We start from the raw sequence: 19,286 nt of genomic DNA, 5'->3' as shown, positions 1-19,286 counted from the left end.
AAGTTTTCTCAAAGAAGCTTCTCAAGAAAGCTTCTCAAGGAAGCTACCTAGTCTATAAATAGAAGCATGTGTAACACTTGTTGTAACTTTGATGAATTAGAGTTTTGTGAGACACAACTCAAAGTTCAACTTCTCTCCCTTTTTTCTTCCTTCAATTTCGTGCTTCCCCCTCTCTCTTTCTCTCCCTCTTTCTTTTCCTCCATTGAAGCATCCTCTCCAAGCTTCTTATCCAAGGCTCATCTTGGTGGTGAAGCTCCTTCTTCCATGGCTTATTCCTTAGTGGATGGCGCCTCCTCTCACCTCTTCTCCTTTGTCTTCCGCTACATCTCCATGGTGGAAAATCACCATTAAAGGACCTCATTGAAGCTCAAAGATCCAGCCTCCATAGAAGCCCCACAAGAAGTGTTCCATCACTTGCCCCTCCTTTTTTATCTTTAAATTAATGGCGCCTTGAATAAATTTTTATGTTTTGCCATTTTGGGTAGTTTTTGCGAGTTGAGAGAGGTCCATTCTTGGTGGTTTTTGCAAGTTGATCAAGGTAGGTGTTCGGTGAAGGTTAAGCATTGCCGGTACCTGTCATTGTTGCCATTTTTATGTCACCGCAGGTACACATTTTTATTGCTTTTTTTGTTGTAGATCTATTACATACAGAAGAAGTTCTTCGGTAAGTTTTTTTACAAATGAACTTCTTCTGTAACTCTAAAAAACTTCTTATGCAAGAACTTCTTCCGTAAGCTTTTTTGTTCAATTTTTTTTAAAATTTTGGTTTTAAATTTGTGAAAAAATTAATATATATGAATATTAAAATTAATAAATGTTGTATTTCATAACTTTGAAATTGTGGATAATTGGTATAATATTTTAGGTATAATATTAAATAATTTAGGTATAATAATTGTATTTTGTTGTAGTTGTGTAATGTTTAATTAGTTGTTAGTTATAGTGTTATATATTTTTATTGTTAATTACGGTGTAAAATCTTTATTTGTTTGAATTAATTTTTTATGAAATTAGATGTTTCGTAAAATTTAATATTATTGTGTTTTTGTAGTAATTTGTTGTAGAAATTTAAAAATACTTAGTTATTACAAATGTAATATATGATAAGGCAAAATTGAAATTATTTAGGTCCAAAATTTGTATTTAGTTTAAGTAAATAATTTAGTTTTAAATTTAGAATGTAGTTGTATTAGTTGTTAATATGTATGTAGTTATTATTTAGTCTATTTTTAGTTTTGCTAATATGGTAATTTGTAGGTAGTTGTTAATTTAATTTGAATGTACTTGCTAATGATGCATAATTTATTTATTTATTGTTAAGATGGATGAATATCAATGGTCGTATGACAATGTGATGTCTCAAGAAGTTGATATGGATTATGAAAATGAACAAGAATGTGGTGTGAATGAACCGTATGTTGATTGTTCGGATGCTTTTAATACTTCTCAGGTAATGATATTCATTAGTTTGAGTCATTTGGTTGAATGTATGTTTTGTATAAAAATTAATATGTCAGGGTTGCATTGTATGTCTTTGGTACCCGAGATGATGTTTTGCAGTGGGCTCGATCGATTGCCCATAAAAACGGATTTGTTCAATCATTATGAGGTCTAACATAGATACTGGTATTAGAGGAAGAATTTCATTTGTGTTAATTGGTTGTGAAAGAAGCGGTCAATACAAGTGTAGGAATAAAGAATTTGTTAGAAGAGACACTGGGAGTAGGAAATGTGGTTGTCCCTTCAGGCTTCGTGGGAAACCAGTGCATGGAGGGGAAGATTGGATGGTGAAGTTGATCTGTGGGATTCACAATCATGAATTGGCCAAGTCCTTAGTTGGACATCCATACGTTGGGCGATTGACCAACAATGAGAAGAAAATTATTGCTGGCATGACAAAGTCGATGGTGAAACCTAAAAACATTCTGCTAACATTGAAGGAGCACAATGCCAACAGTTGCACCACAATCAAACAAATTTACAATGCAAGAAGTGCATATCGTTCTTCCATTAGAGGAGCTGATACTGAAATGCAACATCTAACAAAGCTTCATGAACGTGATCAATACATTCATTGACATAGATTGAAGGATGAAGTTGTGGTGCGTGATCTGTTTTGGTGTCACCCAGATGCAGTAAAGTTATGCAATGCATGTCATCTGGTGTTTTTTATAAATAGTACCTACAAAACAAACAGGTACAAACTCCTACTACTTGACTTTGTTGGGGTGACACCAACGGGGATGATATTCTCTGCTGGGTTTGCATATCTGGAGGGTGAACATGTTAATAATATTGTATGGGCTTTAGAACAGTTTCGAGATCTATTTTTAAGAAACAATCGCCTCCCTGTTGTTATTGTCACTGACAGAGACTTAGCCCTGATGAATGCAGTGAAAACTGTGTTTCTGGAGTGTATAAACTTGTTCTGCAGGTTTCACATCGACAAGAATGTGAAGGCCAAGTGCAAATCTTTAATCGGTCAAAAAATTGTCTGGGAGTATGTGATGGATAACTGGGGTACTTTGGATGATTGTCCGTCCGAACAGCAGTTCGCTGAGTGCCTTCATAAGTTTCAAATTGCTTGTTCACCTTGGCCAATGTTCGTTGACTATGTTAACGAAACATGGATTATCCCACACAAGGAAAAATTTATTACAGCCTGGACGAATAAGGTCATGCACCTAGGCAACACAACAACAAACAGGTATTAAAATGTTATTTTTTTCTAGTAAATGTTATTAATAAATGGAATTTAATTGTTGTATATTTTTAATGTTTGTTGTGTATTTTAAATGTAGGGTTGAATCTGCTCATTGGGCTCTAAAAAGAGTATTACCAAATAGCCTTGGAGACCTGTGTAGTGTTTGGGATGCCATGAACAACATGATCACGTTGCAACATGTTGAAATTAAAGCATCCTTCGAAACTAGTACGCATGTGGTTGGACATGTATTTTAAAAAAACTTTATACAAGAGGCTTCTTGGAATGATTTCAGGGAACATTTTTAAATGAGATTGCTGCTGAGGTTGAACGTCTACATTATCTTGGCAACGATCCCTCTTCTTGTGGTTGTGTGATGAGAAGCACTCATGGTCTTCCTTGTGCATATGAGCTATCTAGGTATACTGTTAGCAACATCCCAGTGGATTCAGTCCATATGTTCTGGAGGAGACTTTGTTTTTTAGACCAAGGGTTATGTGAGGTCGAAGTCAGCATCAAGGAAGAGATTGAGAGCATATCTAAAAGATTTGAGGAAGTTGATGTGTGTGGCAAAGTAACTCTCAAGAGTAAACTTCGAGATATTGCATACCCTGATCAAAACTCTATGTGCCCTCCTCCGTCAAAGGTCAACACTAAAGGTGCACCAAAGAAACTGATGAAAAGAAGCCAAAGATTCACAAAGCGTGATCCGACTTACTGGGAGTATGTTGATGCTTTTCATTCTGTTCAAAATAGCAACTTTTCAGTGAAATGTAGTGCATCATCTTCTGAACCGCCAAAGCCAACAAGGATTATCTCGATGTTGGATCAATTTGTTTCATTTATATAGGGTTTCATTCACGGCATTGTGGATGAGAAAGCGGACGATAACTGTGAATATCGGTCCATTGCCGCTTTATTAGGTATGGGGGAAGATTCTTGGCCGTTGGTGCGCAACGAATTGATTAAAGAACTTGGCAAATGGTCGCATGACTACATCAACCTCTTTGGTGGCATAGAGAGATTTAAACAATTAAGGTTGTCCCTACTTGTTGATGGGTTTTCCAAGGTATGTTGTTTAGGTTATTTTTTTAAGAACAAACTTTAAATAACTTAGATGTGTATGTTTGTTTGATTTAGGTTAGTGTGGACAAGTGGATGGATATAATAGAGATGGGATATGTCATTGCATCAAGGTATAACATAATCCTTGTATCATTGTCCCGACAACAAAGCTTGACATTTTTTCCTCTTAGAAGTCAACCACCACTCGATTCTTTTGTGCACCACATGATATGTGTCGGTCACGTGTTTGGAAATCATTTTGTTCAAGTACATTGAAGATAGTTAGTCTAACTTTCCCTAGCTCATTTGAGTTAATAATGTTTGTTCAGATACAACAGGTTTATTTGAAAGACCGTTGTCCTTTACCGCCTCTAGCGTTGTTGTGGTCAAGCAATTCTTATCCTTAGGCAAAGTAGTGGTCAATTCCATATATTTGTAGAATGCAGCAGTACACAAGCTTCATGACCTTCAAAAGAGACTATGTCAACCTAAATGAAGACTGAACATGCATTGTTTATCTAATTGTATTCATCATGTGATATAATTTGTTGTAAGCCCTTAGTCAATAAATAGTAAGTAATTGTTGCGTTAAGAAATAAATTGGTTGGTGCAACCAAAATCAATTATGCATGTATGATACATCGTTGTCATAATTGACAATACATAATGAAATGCATGTGTATTAAAGTTTGAGCATGACATGACATTGACTGACTTGACAAGACATTCTGATGCACGATACAACTTGACACCATATTGGTTTAGTATGAAACATAAACACGAAACATGTTCACGCGTGTCTATTTTTTTATTTTAAAAAGTGAACCAATATGTTGGTGAAAACCATCTATATATATGAGACTCGACAAACGCTAAAAAATGACGCATGAGCTTGCTTTCACATACTCTCCCAATTGTTACACAAAGTATGGCATTTTTACAAGAAACTAGCAGTCAGACGATTGTCAATTCAAGGTTGGATTTCATTTTTCCAAATGGATCGATTATTCACAATGATAGCGGGGTTTACTTCCAAACTTCCACTCTGGTGCCCATTCGAGTACCAAACAGTTGTGATTTAGCAACGCTAAAAACCAAAATACACAATACCCTTCAACTAATCAACAAACAAATTTTAGATGAAATTCACTACCGGCAGCCATTCACAGATACAGGTAACCAAATTCACTTTCAATGTATGCAATTGATAAATGATGACGATGTCAACACAATGTTAATGTGTAATGATCAATTTTTGTGTGTTGGTCCAATTGAGTTATTATGCACCGTTGGAAGAACACCAGATGGAATAATAAACTTACTTGAACGCACTATGACCCCTACTCATGATGCGCTTCTATATTACAACGAGAGGTGGAACATGCCATGCCAAAACAACTTTGTTGGTTACACGTTCACAGGAAAAAATCCTAAAAAATTTGAAATTCCTTCAGGATGTACCATTGATGAACTAAAGGATTTGATCAAGCAAGTTGCATCACAAACGGTAAGACGATTGTTTTTTCGACAACTAGGTCATTTTGAGTATCCAGACAAAGTTATCAAATTTGAAATTATTGAGCTAAAAACTAACGATGACGTGCTGAAGATCTTAGTACAGTCTAACTATTGGAAACAATTTGGGCCAATAGAAATTTTAGTTGTTTGTACTAAACAGGTTATACAAATCGAAGACGACATGCCTACGTCGCTACAGGATTGAATGCAAGTTTTATTTCCTAGTTTTTCATGCAAATTTTATTTCTTTCCAGCATGTTGAAGTGAATGTAATGTTTGAATTTGAGAAAAAAAATGTGTTTTCCTTTTTTTATGACTATTGTAGTTTCTAACGCAGTTGTAGCACACATGTATTTTTATGATACCAAGGTTAGACAAGTGGTAGTGACCGCAAAAACATTTAAATGTTCAAAAACCACTGCAAGAGGTTTACCACAATTAAGTTCAACAAAAATAAAAATATATTAAAGAAATGACATGCTAGTCACCATTAAGAAGAAAACAACAACAAGGAATGTGACATCGGAGTAAAATAACCAGAGACCTCGTCCATTATCTTGGCATACCTAACGTAAAGACTGTTCACAACTTTCCCAACATTAGAAATCGGTGTTAGGGTCGTCAAATATGACAAAGCTTCTCAATACGCCTTACTTTCTATCAGAAGTGCTGCAAGCCTTGCCTCAAGTCGTTCTTGTAACTTTTATACACAATATCACTTTTTCTCTTATTCTATGTTGTTTATTTATTTATTTGATATTTTAAAATTAAAATAAACTTAAAAACATTATTGGTAATAGATCATAAATCTACAGTAGTTATGTTTTAAATCTACATGTAGTTATCTTTTAAACTGGTTGATATTTTTAATCTTAGAATAATACACCTTGTTTTTTATTTCTATTGTATAATTTTTGACGTTATATGTTTTATATTTATTTTTAAGATAATGTGATCATCATATTATTATTTATTAATTTTATCATTCATGGAAGGTATGTGTGTGATATAGATATATGAATATTAAAATTTATAAATATTGTATTTCATATTTTTGAAATTGTGGATAATTGGTTTAATTAGGTATAATATTAAATAATTTAGGTATAATAATTTTATTTTGTTGTAGTAGTGAAATGTTTAATAATTTAGGTAAAATCTTTATTTGTTTGAAGTAATTTTTTGTGAAATTAGATGTTTCATAAAATTTAATATTATTGTGTTTTTGTAGTAATTTGTTGTAGCAAATTAAAATTATTATGATTTTTTAATAAAAAAAAGTGTTTTATCATATGCATACTTTTAGCATTGAACTTCTAAACATCTTTAAAAGACAAGTGCACAACAAAAATCAATGCAAAAAATAAATTCAATAAAAGTTGTAACCAAAATAATATAACAAATAAAAAAATGTTATCAAATACAACAAAAGACATGTATCAATGATCTATGCGGCATCTACGTCGCGCCCTAAGACTTCCATCTAAGGCATCACCCCTAGCGATCCTGAGGCAATCTTGCATGATCTCGTGTAACTCTGTGCCTTCAGTGACCATCCTGAGGTTGAGCACACGCTCCAGCTTTTCTGCGATCGCTTCACAACCTTCACAAGCATCCTGTGACAATCATAAAAATAGAGTTATTAAAAAAATTTAAATAAAAATCAATTTATAAAACATTAAACCAACTAATCTTACCACTGAATGTCTAGGGAGATCAGATGGCACTGGAACCTCCGGGATATGTGGCTCGACGTATTCCTCATCACGTGGGACAGGTGGATGTCTGGACTGATCACCTGCCTGGGTCAGTGTGACGAACGGATGAGATATTTGGAAAAACCAATCCATGTAGTCTGCTGATACATGTCCTAGGACAACACAAATCTCACTCGCGGGTGCTACGTGGTCCGAGAAATGCATCCACCTGTCGTCTATCTCCTCATATGACAATGAAGCACTAACAGACGGCGGGGGGATCATCTGAATGTACCCAAACTGTCATACCACCCTCTCTGGTCGAACAAATACCACAATAGGACCCCATCTCAATTGACCCTGGAAGTAGGAAATCAGGTCAAAGCCCCTAACTCCTCGGTGGTCAGCGTAAGGCATCTAGCACATGTCCATGATCGTCAGAGCATCTAAACGTGCCTGGTACGTTGCTCCTGTGATCCCCCTCATGTGAGCCTTCGTAGTCAGCCACTGAGAGGCACGTGGGGTCATCTCAGCATACGCATCATCAGTGACGCACTGATGCACACTAGGAAAGTGCTCATATATCCAGCACTACAAACATGACGTGAACATAAGATAAAAAAACATGTTTACATCATAATCCAATTTAACTTATTACGAACAAAACATTTACCTGTAATAAAGTTAAGTACCCAGCCATCTGTCGTGTAGGGGTCTGGCAAGCTTCATTTAGCTGGTCATACATGTGCACCAGCACCGCAGCTCCCCAAGCATAGCCCCCAGTCTTACCCAGGTCTCGGAAACCCTCTAGATGAACCAGATGAACATGTGTTGCATTCTTGTTAGAAAAAAAAGAGTGCAACCCACCAAGTGGAGGAGGTAAGCACGGGCTGCTACAATCCACCATCGGGCATGGCATCTACTCTGATAGACCTCCCAAAGCCACAAAAGTCGTACGTATGCCTCATGCACCCATACGGTCTCAGCTCTAGCCTCCTCACCGGAGACCTCAAGCAGCTCCATCAACAAGAAGACCGCCTCGTCCACAAGCGGAGGCTCAAAGCTCTGTAACGCGCCTGTGATGGGAAGATGGAGGAGTGCCGCCACATCGTCCATGGTGATCGTCAACTCTTCTACTGGAAGGTGGAAGGTGCTGGTCTCCCTATGCCACCTCTTGACAAATGCGGATATAAGTCCAGGATCGCCGGTGACTATAGAACACCCGATCAATGGACTTAATCTGGTGGCCGCCACTAGGCCTTCTATCTCAGGCATTGGCCTCCCAAATTTATCAACCTTCCTACCGTGGGAGGCCAACTTCAACTCAGGTTGTTCCTGAGTTGAAGAACACATCATAACAATTTATTAAAAATTCATTATCACAAACAACTCAACAAAAACAAATAATTAACAAATAACTTTACGTAAAAATTAAAATACCTCTCCACTCCAGATGCTATGTGCCACATGGTCAGCAAACGAAGTCAAGACCAATGGGTCACATGATCCACCAAGGAATCCCTCAGCATGATCAGCAGGTGACCCCTCAGCACCATCAATAGCTATGCCCTCTACGTCTGCAGCATCTACGTTCGCAGTCCTCTTAGGAATATCCTTGTCCATATGAGGAACATCCTCAGTCACCTGAGGAACATCCTTAGTAACATCAACATGAACCTGTTGCCTACGAGCAGAAGCGATAGGCCTACACCGTCGGGGAATATCAGCATGATGCTCATCCTGACCCATGCCTTTGCCTCTAACACTAGCTAAGGCACGATCTTAACCTCTTGTTCTAACCATGATTTGAAAATCATGAAGAACATGTAGTTTTTTTGGTCAAGTTAACTATTCATATCATTAACACATAAACTAAACCCTACACACTCAACCCTAACTACTACATATCTATCATACACTCTGCTAGGACCTAATAACCGAATTTTATGCAAATCCAAAAAACATAAAAAAACATAAATATATAATATTAAATTAAATTTTTGTTATCACAAACATAAACAAAAATGTTATCTATCAATCATAAACAAAAATGTTACCTAATACATAAAAATGTTATCTACAAACATAATAAATAAATAAAAAATTAAGCAAACTAATAAAAAAAATTTCAAACCTTCTTACGAAAGAAGGTTCTTCCGTAAGAAGAAAAGCATTAATACAGAAGAAGGTTCTTTCGTATGTTCTTACGGAAGAAGGTTCTTTTATAAGTTCATACGAAAGAAGGTTCTTTCGTATGTTCGTACGAAACAACCTTCTTCTGTTACGAATGAATTTCTTCTTACGGAAGAACCTTCTTCCGTAAGTTCTTATGGAAGAAGGTTCTTCCATTGGAACTTATGGAAGAACCTTCTTTCGTACGAAGCATTTTCAAACAATCACGAATACGGAAGAAGGTTCTTCCGTAAGCGAAAAACGCTTCCTCTCCTCCCATGGTTTCTCAGAAAAACAAAGTCTTCTACCCTAAAGCAATAATGCCTAAACTACATCACCAATGGCAATTAAAGAGGAGGGGAGATAGGAGGTACTAACCTCGACGACGGAAAATGCCAGCAAACACACCAACGGAGCTCCGAAAACACACAAAAATGGCAACAGGAAGAAGAGCAGGCGTGGAGGAAGAAGGAAACAAGAAAGGAAGTGAGAGGTTGATGGGTGCGCGTTGTTTTTTTAAAATTTAATAGAAGGGCAATTTAGCCCATTCACATAATTGCTGGGTGCACTAGCAATGTAGCTGGGTGCACCTAGCAAGTCCCTTTTAACAAATTGAACCCAACTATTTTAACCTGCAAAGATCAATTATTTGAACCAAACCAAACCAAATCGTCTGTTAGCTTGTTTTACATCTAGGATATTTCAGTTTCGGACGGTTTATTTTTTTTTTTGCTCAACCCTATTGACTCCATCACTATATTCTTTGGAATGCTTTGATGGAAGTTGTATAGCTTTGCTGGAAAAACAATTAGAGAAAATTATGAGTAGAAATTGAGACAAATCCAATTTCTTAGTCTTTTATGCTGTATCTTGCTGAATTTATTGGCTGGCTAACAATTTTGTAATGATTAGAGAAATAGAAGTTGGATTTGGTTGTTCATGAGCCAAATTTGAATAGTTTGGTGAAGCATTAAGGAGTATATGTTAACAATTTTTGAAGAGGACTTCTGGAGCATATTCCCTAATTCTACACCATTGAAAAATTCTATTATACTCCAAGCTCATATGATCTCTAACTCATTTCTCGGCTTGTATCAGAACATACAAAAAGGCTACATAAATCAGCAATGAAATATTTGATTGGTGTTTGTTTCTTGTTTGAAGCTCCCTTGATTTATAACAATAATAAAGGGAATGGGAAGTTTTGGTCTACATAGACTATTTAACCTCTCACATTTATATAAATCGTTCCTTTCCTTCACTTTTCCCCATTTCTTCACATTTTTATGTATATAAGTTATATTTAGAAATAATATATTATTTATTTCTATATTGTAAAGGTTAATAATTTTCAGTCAAATTTTACTATAGTTTAATCTTAGGAAAAATGATTCGTCGATAAATTAGAATAATAAAACATGTTCTAATTTATTTAAAATTTAATAAAAATGGAACCACGTACATATTAAGTAAAATATATAAATTAACAAGCTAAAATTAATATAAGACAATATATTTATTTTTTGGTTTTCAATGATTTTAACTTTTGACCAACCGATGCCAACTGAACTAGACGGGCTATAGATTATATATAAATTAATCTTAGAAAAAATAATTCGTCAATAAATTAGAATAATAAAAATTGCTCTCATTTATTTCAAATTTAATAAAAATGGAACCACGTACATATTAAGTAAAATATATAAATTAATACGCTAAAATTAATATATTTAATTTTTGGTTTTCAAAGATTTTCAAGTTTTGACCAATTGGTGCTTTTATTTGATAACATAAAATGCCAAAAGAAAAATGTAATTGATTAATATTTGGAGGAAACATTTTAAGATTATTTTTATAAAATTATAAATAAATCGCCTACCATGGGGCTTGATACAATTAATATATGATAATATATTTAATTTTTCGTTTTCAAAGATTTTCAAGTTTTGACCAACCAATGCTTTTATTTGATAACATAAGATGCCAAAAGAAAAATGTAATTAATTAATATTAGGAGGAAACTTTTTTCAGATTATTTTGATAAATTTATAAATAAATCATCCACCGTGGGGCTTGATAAAATTAATATATGAAAATATATTTAATTTTTCGTTTTCAAAGATTTTCAAGTTTTGAGGAATCGATGCTTTTATTTGATAACATAAGTTGCCAAAAGAAAAATATAATTGATTAATATTTGGATGAAACATTATAAGATTATTTTTATAAAATTATAAATAAATCGTCCACCATGGGGCTCGATCAAATTAATATATGATAATATATTTAATTTTTCGTTTTCAATGATTTTCAAGTTTTGACCAACCGGTGCTTTTATTTGATAACATAATAAGATGCCAAAAGAAAAATGTAATTGATTAATATTTGGAGGAAACTTTTTCAGATTATTTTTATAAAATTATAAACAAATCGCCCACTGTGGCGCTTGAAAAATTAATATATGACAATATATTTAATTTTTCATTTTCAAAGATTTTCAAGTTTTGACCAACGGGTGCTTTTATTTGATAACATAAGATGCCAAAAGAAAAATGTAATTGATTAGTATTTGGAGGAAACTTTTTGGGAATGCTGTTATAAAATTATAAATAAATCGCCCACCGTGGGGCTCGATAGAATTAATATATGATAATATATTTAATTTTTTGTTTTCAAAGATTTTCAAGTTTTGACCAACCGGTACTTTTATTTGATAACATAAGATGCCAAAAGAAAAATGTAATTGATTAATATTTGGAAGAAACTTTATAAGATTATTTTTATAAAGTTATAAATAAATCACCCACCATGAGGCTTGATAAAATTAATATATGATAATATATTTAATTTTTCATTTTCAAAGATTTTCAAGTTTTAACCAACCGGTGCTTTTATTATATAACATGAGATGCCAAAATAAAAATGTAATTGATTAATATTTGGAGGAAACTTTTCAAATTATTTTTATAAAACTATAAATAAATCACCCACCGTGGGGCTTGAAAAATTAATATATGACAATATATTTAATTTTTCGTTTTCAAAGATTTTCAAGTTTTGACCAATCGGTGCTTTTATTTGATAACATAATAAGATGCCAAAAGAAAAATGTAATTGATTAATATTTGGAGGAAACTTTTCAAATTATTTTTATAAAACTATAAATAAATCACCCACCGTGGGGCTTGAAAAATTAATATATGACAATATATTTAATTTTTCGTTTTCAAAGATTTTCAAGTTTTGACCAACAGGTGCTTTTATTTGATAACATAAGATGCCAAAAGAAAAATGTAATTGATTAATATTTGGAGGAAACTTTTTCGGATTATTTTTATAAAATTATAAATAAATCACCCACCGTGGGGCTCGATAAAATTAATATATGATAATATATTTAATTTTTCATTTTCAAAGATTTTCTAAAATTAATGGTAAAATTACATTTTTGATCCCCCACCGATAAGTGGCTTGCATAGACTTGCTCACCCGTAAGTAGAAGGGACAATCCTTTTGTTTACAGATTACAATCACTCTCCTTTTATCATTTTTTTTAATCTTCAGATTCTTCTTACAAATTACACCAAATGTCTTCACAGACTCTAGAATTTGTTTCTTACCACTGAATTGTAGCTCAATCTCAAACTTCACATCTTCATCATTTTCAGGCACCTTATAATGAGGATATCTAACTCTCGGGGGACCTTCATCTTCACTTCCAAGTGGAGTATCCAACTCATTAGAATATTCAGTTTCATCGGCCAAATCAGAATTTCTTGAGTCCACTTTATTAGGATCAAAAGTAGCCTCAGTACTTTGACTAAATGTTTTAGACTCCAACCATGCTGTCCAATCAGAGTTTTCTTCAAAATCACTAACTGAATCTTCACTACAGTCGCTGCTATCATCATCATCTTCCTCATCCCCAACATAATCCTCATCACTTTCTTTAGACCCCACATCATCATCATCTTTGTCAACCCCAAAATGAATATCATCCATACACTCACAACAACCTCCATATCACCCACACCACCAGCCTTCTCTTGAACCTGCACCTCAACCTCAACCTCACCTTCATCATCAAGCTGAACCTGAGGCTCCACATCAACCTGATCCTCCACTTGAACCTCAATCTCCACTTCAACCTCACCCTCCACCTAAACCTCAGCCTCCACTCCATCAATTACAACAACTTATCTCCCACAACATCATTCAACTTTTTTATCACATCTGTCAATCACCCCATCTTCCACATACACTTCAACCACATCAAACCCAACAACATCTTCAATCAATTGTAAAATATCAGAGTCACCATTCAGTGGCTTCAACCCTCTGCAAAGTGCCTTTTTGGGGTGTCTGTACCATAAGCACTTGAATGCTTTGTAGCCAATAGACTTAATGACCTTCGTCAAGTCAACATATGACATAGTATCCACATTCCAACCCCATTCTTCTTCGACAATGTCTCCATTGACATACACAATGGATGGCTTATAAATAAACATCCATCCATGGTGAATCTTTAACCTCATTGTTTATTCTTCAGTTGGCCTGCAAAAACGCGAATGACAACAAAGCCCAAAAAATTAATAAAAACAACAGTGCCAACAAAGCTTTTTAGAACATAACAAAAATAAAACCCAAAATGGGGACCACAACGACAAAAACCAAACAACCATTCATGTTTCTGGTTTTACAACAGCAAGGGTCCACCATAAAAAAAACAGTATCGGGACCACACCTCCAACAAAACACAACAACAAAATAAAAAAAAATAAAGGTTTGTGCACCCCGACAATTCAACACAAATAAACAAACCTTTACGCACAATTTAACCACCAACAAACCCCACACAAACACACAAAACTATAAACACACGACCACCACTCAAATTAACCAAAACCACTTCCTTGATGGGCATGCACAAACAAAACCCTAAACTATGTGGACCACTTCCACAAACAAACCCACAAATAAAATAACTTATTTGAAAACATAAGCCTCGTCCATGTTCCTAGGATCAACAACGACTCTTCAACCACCTTCGCCCACCTTCACCCAAGGCAGTTGCTTCACGATAACATTTGAGGTTTGCAATTTTCGGGACTGCGCTTCCAAATACCTTAGGGTTAGGTTTAATTAAAAAATACCTTTTTGAGGCGTAAATAAAATAGGAGCAAAAGTGGGGGACCAAAAATGTAATTTTATCAAAATTAATATATGACAATATACGTGGGGCTCAAACCCACAACCACAAGGTTAAGAGCCTTGTGCTCTACTAGCTGAGCTAGACAGGTTATTAATTATAAAGAAACTCTCTAGTATAATTAAGGAATAGGTCCTTGGAGCTTGGCACATGGTATAAAACACTTATTTCTGCATTAAATTATAAAATGTACGGGCGTATAAAGTTAAAATAAAATATTTGTACCATTAATTTTAATTAGAATACTTCATGATCTCCTTACCTTGAAATTAATTAAAAATGTATTTTTATTTTCTGAGTTAAATTATACATTATCAATATCTATATACTAAAATTGAAGTATGTGGAAAATACTAAAATACCCATGGCTGAGAGGTTGACAGCTATCCAAAATTTTGGTTTTTTGGTCAAAATACCCATAGCTGAGAGCTTGACACCTGTCCAAGTTTTTTGTTTTTTGGTCATTTATTTATGCCCTTCTAGGTTGGGTTGGTTTTCTGCCACCTTGCTGCCATGTGTTATTTTATGGTTCTATGATTTTAGTTTTAAGGCATGTAGCTTGTTGTGTTGTTGAGTGATTAGATTGTCGTTTGCAGTTTTGGTGGTTGGTGGTGTACGTGACTTCTTTGTAGCATTTTTTACTTCTTCCACTAGCAAGTTCCAAGCTACTGATTGCATTTGTTTCACTTTTTTCATTTGTTTTTGGTTGGCTTTCATCTTCAATATAGTTGTTCTGTTGTTTAGGATTTTGGCGTGAGGCTGTGGTTTCCAGTTCGTGATTTTCGTTCTTCTGTGGTTGAAGGTTCGAGTGCATGTTTATGTTCTTTTAGCACGTGTTCTGTTCTATTCTTTATTGTTCACAAATTCTTGTTTTGCTTTTCGTTGTCCTGCATTTGTCAATTGCTCTTTGGATTGCATTTACATGGTTTTGGATTGATCGTATTATTCCTTTAGAGGTATAATTGTTTGGTTTTGTTTTTTTTGCTTTTTTGCTAAGTTGGCTTTTTTGTTTTTTGTCTCTTATAACTGGCTTCAATGGTTGGATTGTATTTACATGGTTTTTGGTTAATCATATTATTGTTCGTCTGTTGTGCATGTGTGTTTTTTGATTAACCATATTATTGTTTGTGTGTTGTGCATGTGTGATTTTGTCAGGTTTTTGTTGTTTGGTGATTTTGGTTTCTGCATGTTTATGTTGCTCTAGCACGTGTTCTGTTCTGTTTTTAATTATTTACAAATTCTTAGTTTTCTTTTTGTTGGCTTCCATTTTTCTGTTATTGTTCGTTGGATTGATTGATAGTGTAATACTTTTTGTGGTATGTTGGCATTGATGGAAATCTTATTGCATGTGTGGTTTAAGGATGGGTTGGTATTCTGTTTTCCAAAAGCTGAACTTTGTTGTGTTTGTTTTTGGCCTTTCTATTTATTTGTTGATGGTTGCAATATTATTTGTTCAGAGATATAATTTTTGTTTCTGCTTCTCTGCTATTTGCTGATTTGGCTTTTCTTTTTTGGTTCAGGTTGTTGCATGTATTGGCTTAGTAGTTCAACGAATAGAATCATAGTTTTTATGGTATTTTGTCATTCATTGAAATGTTATTGCATGTCTCATTTGAGTCTGTGTTGCTATTCTATTTTTTGTTAGCATTATTTTCTATTCTAAATTGACAATCATTCTTTACATAGCATTTGCATGGTTTTGGATTTATTACATTTTTCATTTAGAATTGGCAGGTCTATGTAATTTTATGGCGAGGATTCCTGACAAGATTAAGTCTATTGATGGATCAAAAGAAACGCTTAAACTTGCTGTTAGGATCACCGATCTTTGGTTCGTTGGGACTCCTAACAAGTCTGAGCAAGCGAAGATGGTTTTTGTTGATTCTGAGGTATATTTTGTGCTCTCTATTTGATTGTTGCATTGTTGTTCATGTCATTTATTGATTATATGGTTTGCATATTTCAAGGTGATCAAATTCATGCTATTTGTAAATCGGACCACCTCAAGTCTTGGAAAGCTGATTTGAAAGAGAATTGCACTTATGTTATGCATAATTTCAAAGTTGTTAAGAATGATGGTCAATTTAGAGTGTGCGAACATGAGTACAAGTTATTTTTTATTGGAGTGACGGTTGTTAGAGAAGCTAATTTGCATGAGCTGCCTTTTAAGGAATTTAGATTTGTTGAATTTGCAAATGTTGTTGCTGGCAATTTTGTGTCTGGCCTGTTGGTTGGTGAGTGCAGTCACAATTTGTGCTTTCATTTTGATCATAACTTCTTTGAGTTTTTTTCAATGACCTATTTTCATTTCTGGTGGTTTAAGATATTATTGGGGTCATTGATTAGGTGGTCTTTCGGCATGTTTCATCGAAAAATACCGGGGTTGTTTTTAGAATGAAGGATTTGAGGTTATGGTTAATCACAGTTTTTGCTATCTCCTGTGTATATTTGGTTATTTAGAGTTTATATTGTCGAGAATTTTATTTTTCATTTTGCATGGTGCTTATGTCTATCTTATTCTTATGAGGTGATGAATGTAATGTTGTTTCTTTGCTGTAGTGGTGAAATTTTGTCTTGCACACTTTGGGAGAATTACTGTACTTAGTTCCTATCCTATTTGAATGAACGCGGGGATGATGGGCCAATGGTTATTATATTGACACATGCCAGAATAAAAGATGCACAGGGTAAGTATGATATTTTATTTGCTGATTTGGATATTCAATAGCTGAGTTTTGTTGTTGTTGTTGTTGGCATTTACAGGAAGTTATCCAGCTTAAGTGAGCAATTCCTTCAAGGCGTCAAAACTATTGATTAATGATCCTATGTTGGAAATTCAGGAATTTAAAGAGAGGTATTTTGCTTATCATCTTTGCTCTATGGTTGTTAAATTTGTGTGACAATCGTCTTGACTGTTTTCTGTTGCTTTATTCTATTTATTCAATTGGCTTAGGCTTTTAGATTTAGGTGTTGAGGTGAGTCGAGTTTTGCTACCTGGCGATCAAGCAAGCTCACAAGTTTCAGGGGGAAGTCAGCTATCATCAAAGGATTCATTTCTTTCAAAGGCTGAAGCCAAAACTATTTTAGAAATCAATGCCATTTCTGAGGTGGACCTGTTATCTGTGTTTATTTTATATTCATTGCAGTTGGAAGTCGAATTTGGCTAGATTTGTTCGCATTCATATATTATATCTAATGTGTCTAACAATGGCATTTTATTGTTGTCAATTTGATTGTTATGGTTTTTTAAAAGGAAGATGTTTGTGTTACGGTGGGGACTATTAGCAAAATAGTCATGGATAACCATTCATGGTGTTATCCAGCCTGTGCTCAATGTCATAGGAAAACTGACATCCAAACAGGACCATTCACATGTGGATGTGGCAAGGATAATGATCAGAGTGTTCTGAGGTAATTGGAGTTTTAGTCCATTAACATGTTTAATTCAGTATTTTGTTTTTGACTGGCATCTAAATTGGTAGGTATAGAGTTGAAGTGATGGTTACCCAAAACAATGAGAGTAACAAATTTTTGCTCTGGGACCGTGAATGTGCTGAATTGATTGGTGAAACAGCTGATGATGTGAATATGGTCAAGATTGAAGTATGTTCATGCTTTATCATATGCTACTTCTCATTTTATGTATTATATTTTGTTCTTTGAGTTGTAACTGGCAGCTGGTGAATTTGTGTTGTTTCTGGCAGGATGGTGATCTTGATTTGAATGCTTCCCCTCAAGCACTTGACAAATTGTTGGGTCATGTGCTTGCTTTTAAGGTCGGGATTCAATCAAAATTCAAAAATGCAGTTGTACTTAGATACTCAAAAGACCTGAATTTGATCAATGTTGTTCTCGAGATGCTGCCTGATAGTGAGGTGTTCTTTTCTGATATCTATTTTACTCGTTGTTGTCATGATGATATGATTCATGAGTTTGACTATCAACAACTTATATATGGTGCAGGCATGTTCCAAAATAGATCCTTCCAATGTTGATTGCAATGATGCTACACAAGCTGAACGTGTGAGTTAATGTTGTTGTCATGAACATTGATATCTTATCTTTTTTTATTTACCAGTTTATGTTTTATGCAGCAATCTTTGTCTGTCACAGCTGACCATGATCCGGTTGCGGGATTGCCTTTAACACCCAAAAAGCGGATGTCATCTGATGAAGCCGATGATGAGTTAGGGAGCTCTCAAATTTCGCCAGCCCAACTATCGTCTAACCAATTGACAAGACATTCTCATAAGAGCTAATTTAGCTGATTCCAGATTATTATTGTTGTGTTTTCACACTGCTATTAAAATATTGGCATATTGAACAGACAATTATGTAGTTTTTGTTATCACTGCATTTGCACATTTGAAAATCGATTTTTTTGGATTCATGCTTTTAGACGTTCTAAATTGAGATATGTCCATATTGTGTTCTTGCTGTAGTATTGCAAGTTTTCTTATATTAAATATGGCATTGAAAACAATTGATTTTCCCAGTTTTTATGTGGATGTATCACAAGACTAGCAAAGCATGTTATTGCAATTGACATAATTTCTGGGACAAATGTCGGAGATCATGTTTATATCCAGAAAAATACATTAAAATGTTAAAAATGATGATCAGGAAATATTGATCACTAGCACAACTAAATCAGCATTCATATCTGATTAATTTTCTAACAGCAGAATATACACACCAAGACAAAAGTATCAGCTTTGGAGTCTTGAGAAACATGATCTTGGATCATCAATGATATGTAATTAAGTGTTTATTTATTATCAATCATCGTTTAGCATGATTTGTTAATTTAGATAGCATTTTTTGCTTGATTTTGCTTTCATAAATGCAGAATCGGATATTTTGATAAATTTACTCCATCTTTCATCATATGTCTCAATATGATGTACAATTAATAAAA

General features: G+C 34.4%; 2 protein-coding genes across 2 annotated transcripts; one reads left to right on the top strand and one right to left on the bottom strand.

Annotated features, from left to right (window-relative positions):
- Positions 1–7,401: 7,401 nt before the first annotated feature.
- LOC114416187 (protein MAIN-LIKE 2-like) lies at positions 7,402–8,733 on the bottom strand. Its single transcript, XM_028381054.1, has 4 exons — positions 8,425–8,733; positions 7,963–8,319; positions 7,658–7,822; positions 7,402–7,575 (listed from the first exon to the last, which is right to left on the bottom strand). Exons 1-4 carry the CDS (start codon positions 8,731–8,733, stop codon positions 7,402–7,404), a joined length of 1,005 nt encoding a protein of 334 aa, XP_028236855.1.
- Positions 8,734–14,732: 5,999 nt separating this feature from the next.
- On the top strand, positions 14,733–18,627 carry LOC114416186. Its single transcript, XM_028381053.1, has 10 exons — positions 14,733–14,813; positions 15,113–15,170; positions 16,103–16,257; positions 17,209–17,222; positions 17,322–17,475; positions 17,622–17,779; positions 17,851–17,971; positions 18,073–18,243; positions 18,332–18,391; positions 18,463–18,627. The coding sequence occupies exons 1-10, from the start codon at positions 14,733–14,735 to the stop codon at positions 18,625–18,627; spliced, it is 1,137 nt and encodes a 378-aa protein (XP_028236854.1).
- Positions 18,628–19,286: the final 659 nt, after the last annotated feature.

Source organism: Glycine soja, chromosome 6, assembly GCF_004193775.1.
Source record: "Glycine soja cultivar W05 chromosome 6, ASM419377v2, whole genome shotgun sequence".
NCBI lineage: Eukaryota > Viridiplantae > Streptophyta > Magnoliopsida > Fabales > Fabaceae > Glycine > Glycine soja.
This window is presented reverse-complemented; position numbering and strand designations above follow the sequence as displayed.

Excerpts from the sequence above, each read along its gene's own strand:
- LOC114416187 (XM_028381054.1), bottom strand. The coding sequence starts at position 8,733 with ATGGGTCAGGATGAGCATCATGCTGATATTCCCCGACGGTGTAGGCCT. Across the intron at positions 8,320-8,424 it reads ATAGCATCTGGAGTGGAGAG|GAACAACCTGAGTTGAAGTT; the intron begins GTATTTTAATTT and ends TCTTCAACTCAG. Across the intron at positions 7,576-7,657 it reads GGTACTTAACTTTATTACAG|TGCTGGATATATGAGCACTT; the intron begins GTAAATGTTTTG and ends TCATGTTTGTAG.
- LOC114416186 (XM_028381053.1), top strand. The coding sequence starts at position 14,733 with ATGGCTGAGAGGTTGACAGCTATCCAAAATTTTGGTTTTTTGGTCAAA. Across the intron at positions 14,814-15,112 it reads AGAGCTTGACACCTGTCCAA|GATTTTGGCGTGAGGCTGTG; the intron begins GTTTTTTGTTTT and ends TCTGTTGTTTAG. Across the intron at positions 18,392-18,462 it reads ATGCTACACAAGCTGAACGT|CAATCTTTGTCTGTCACAGC; the intron begins GTGAGTTAATGT and ends TGTTTTATGCAG.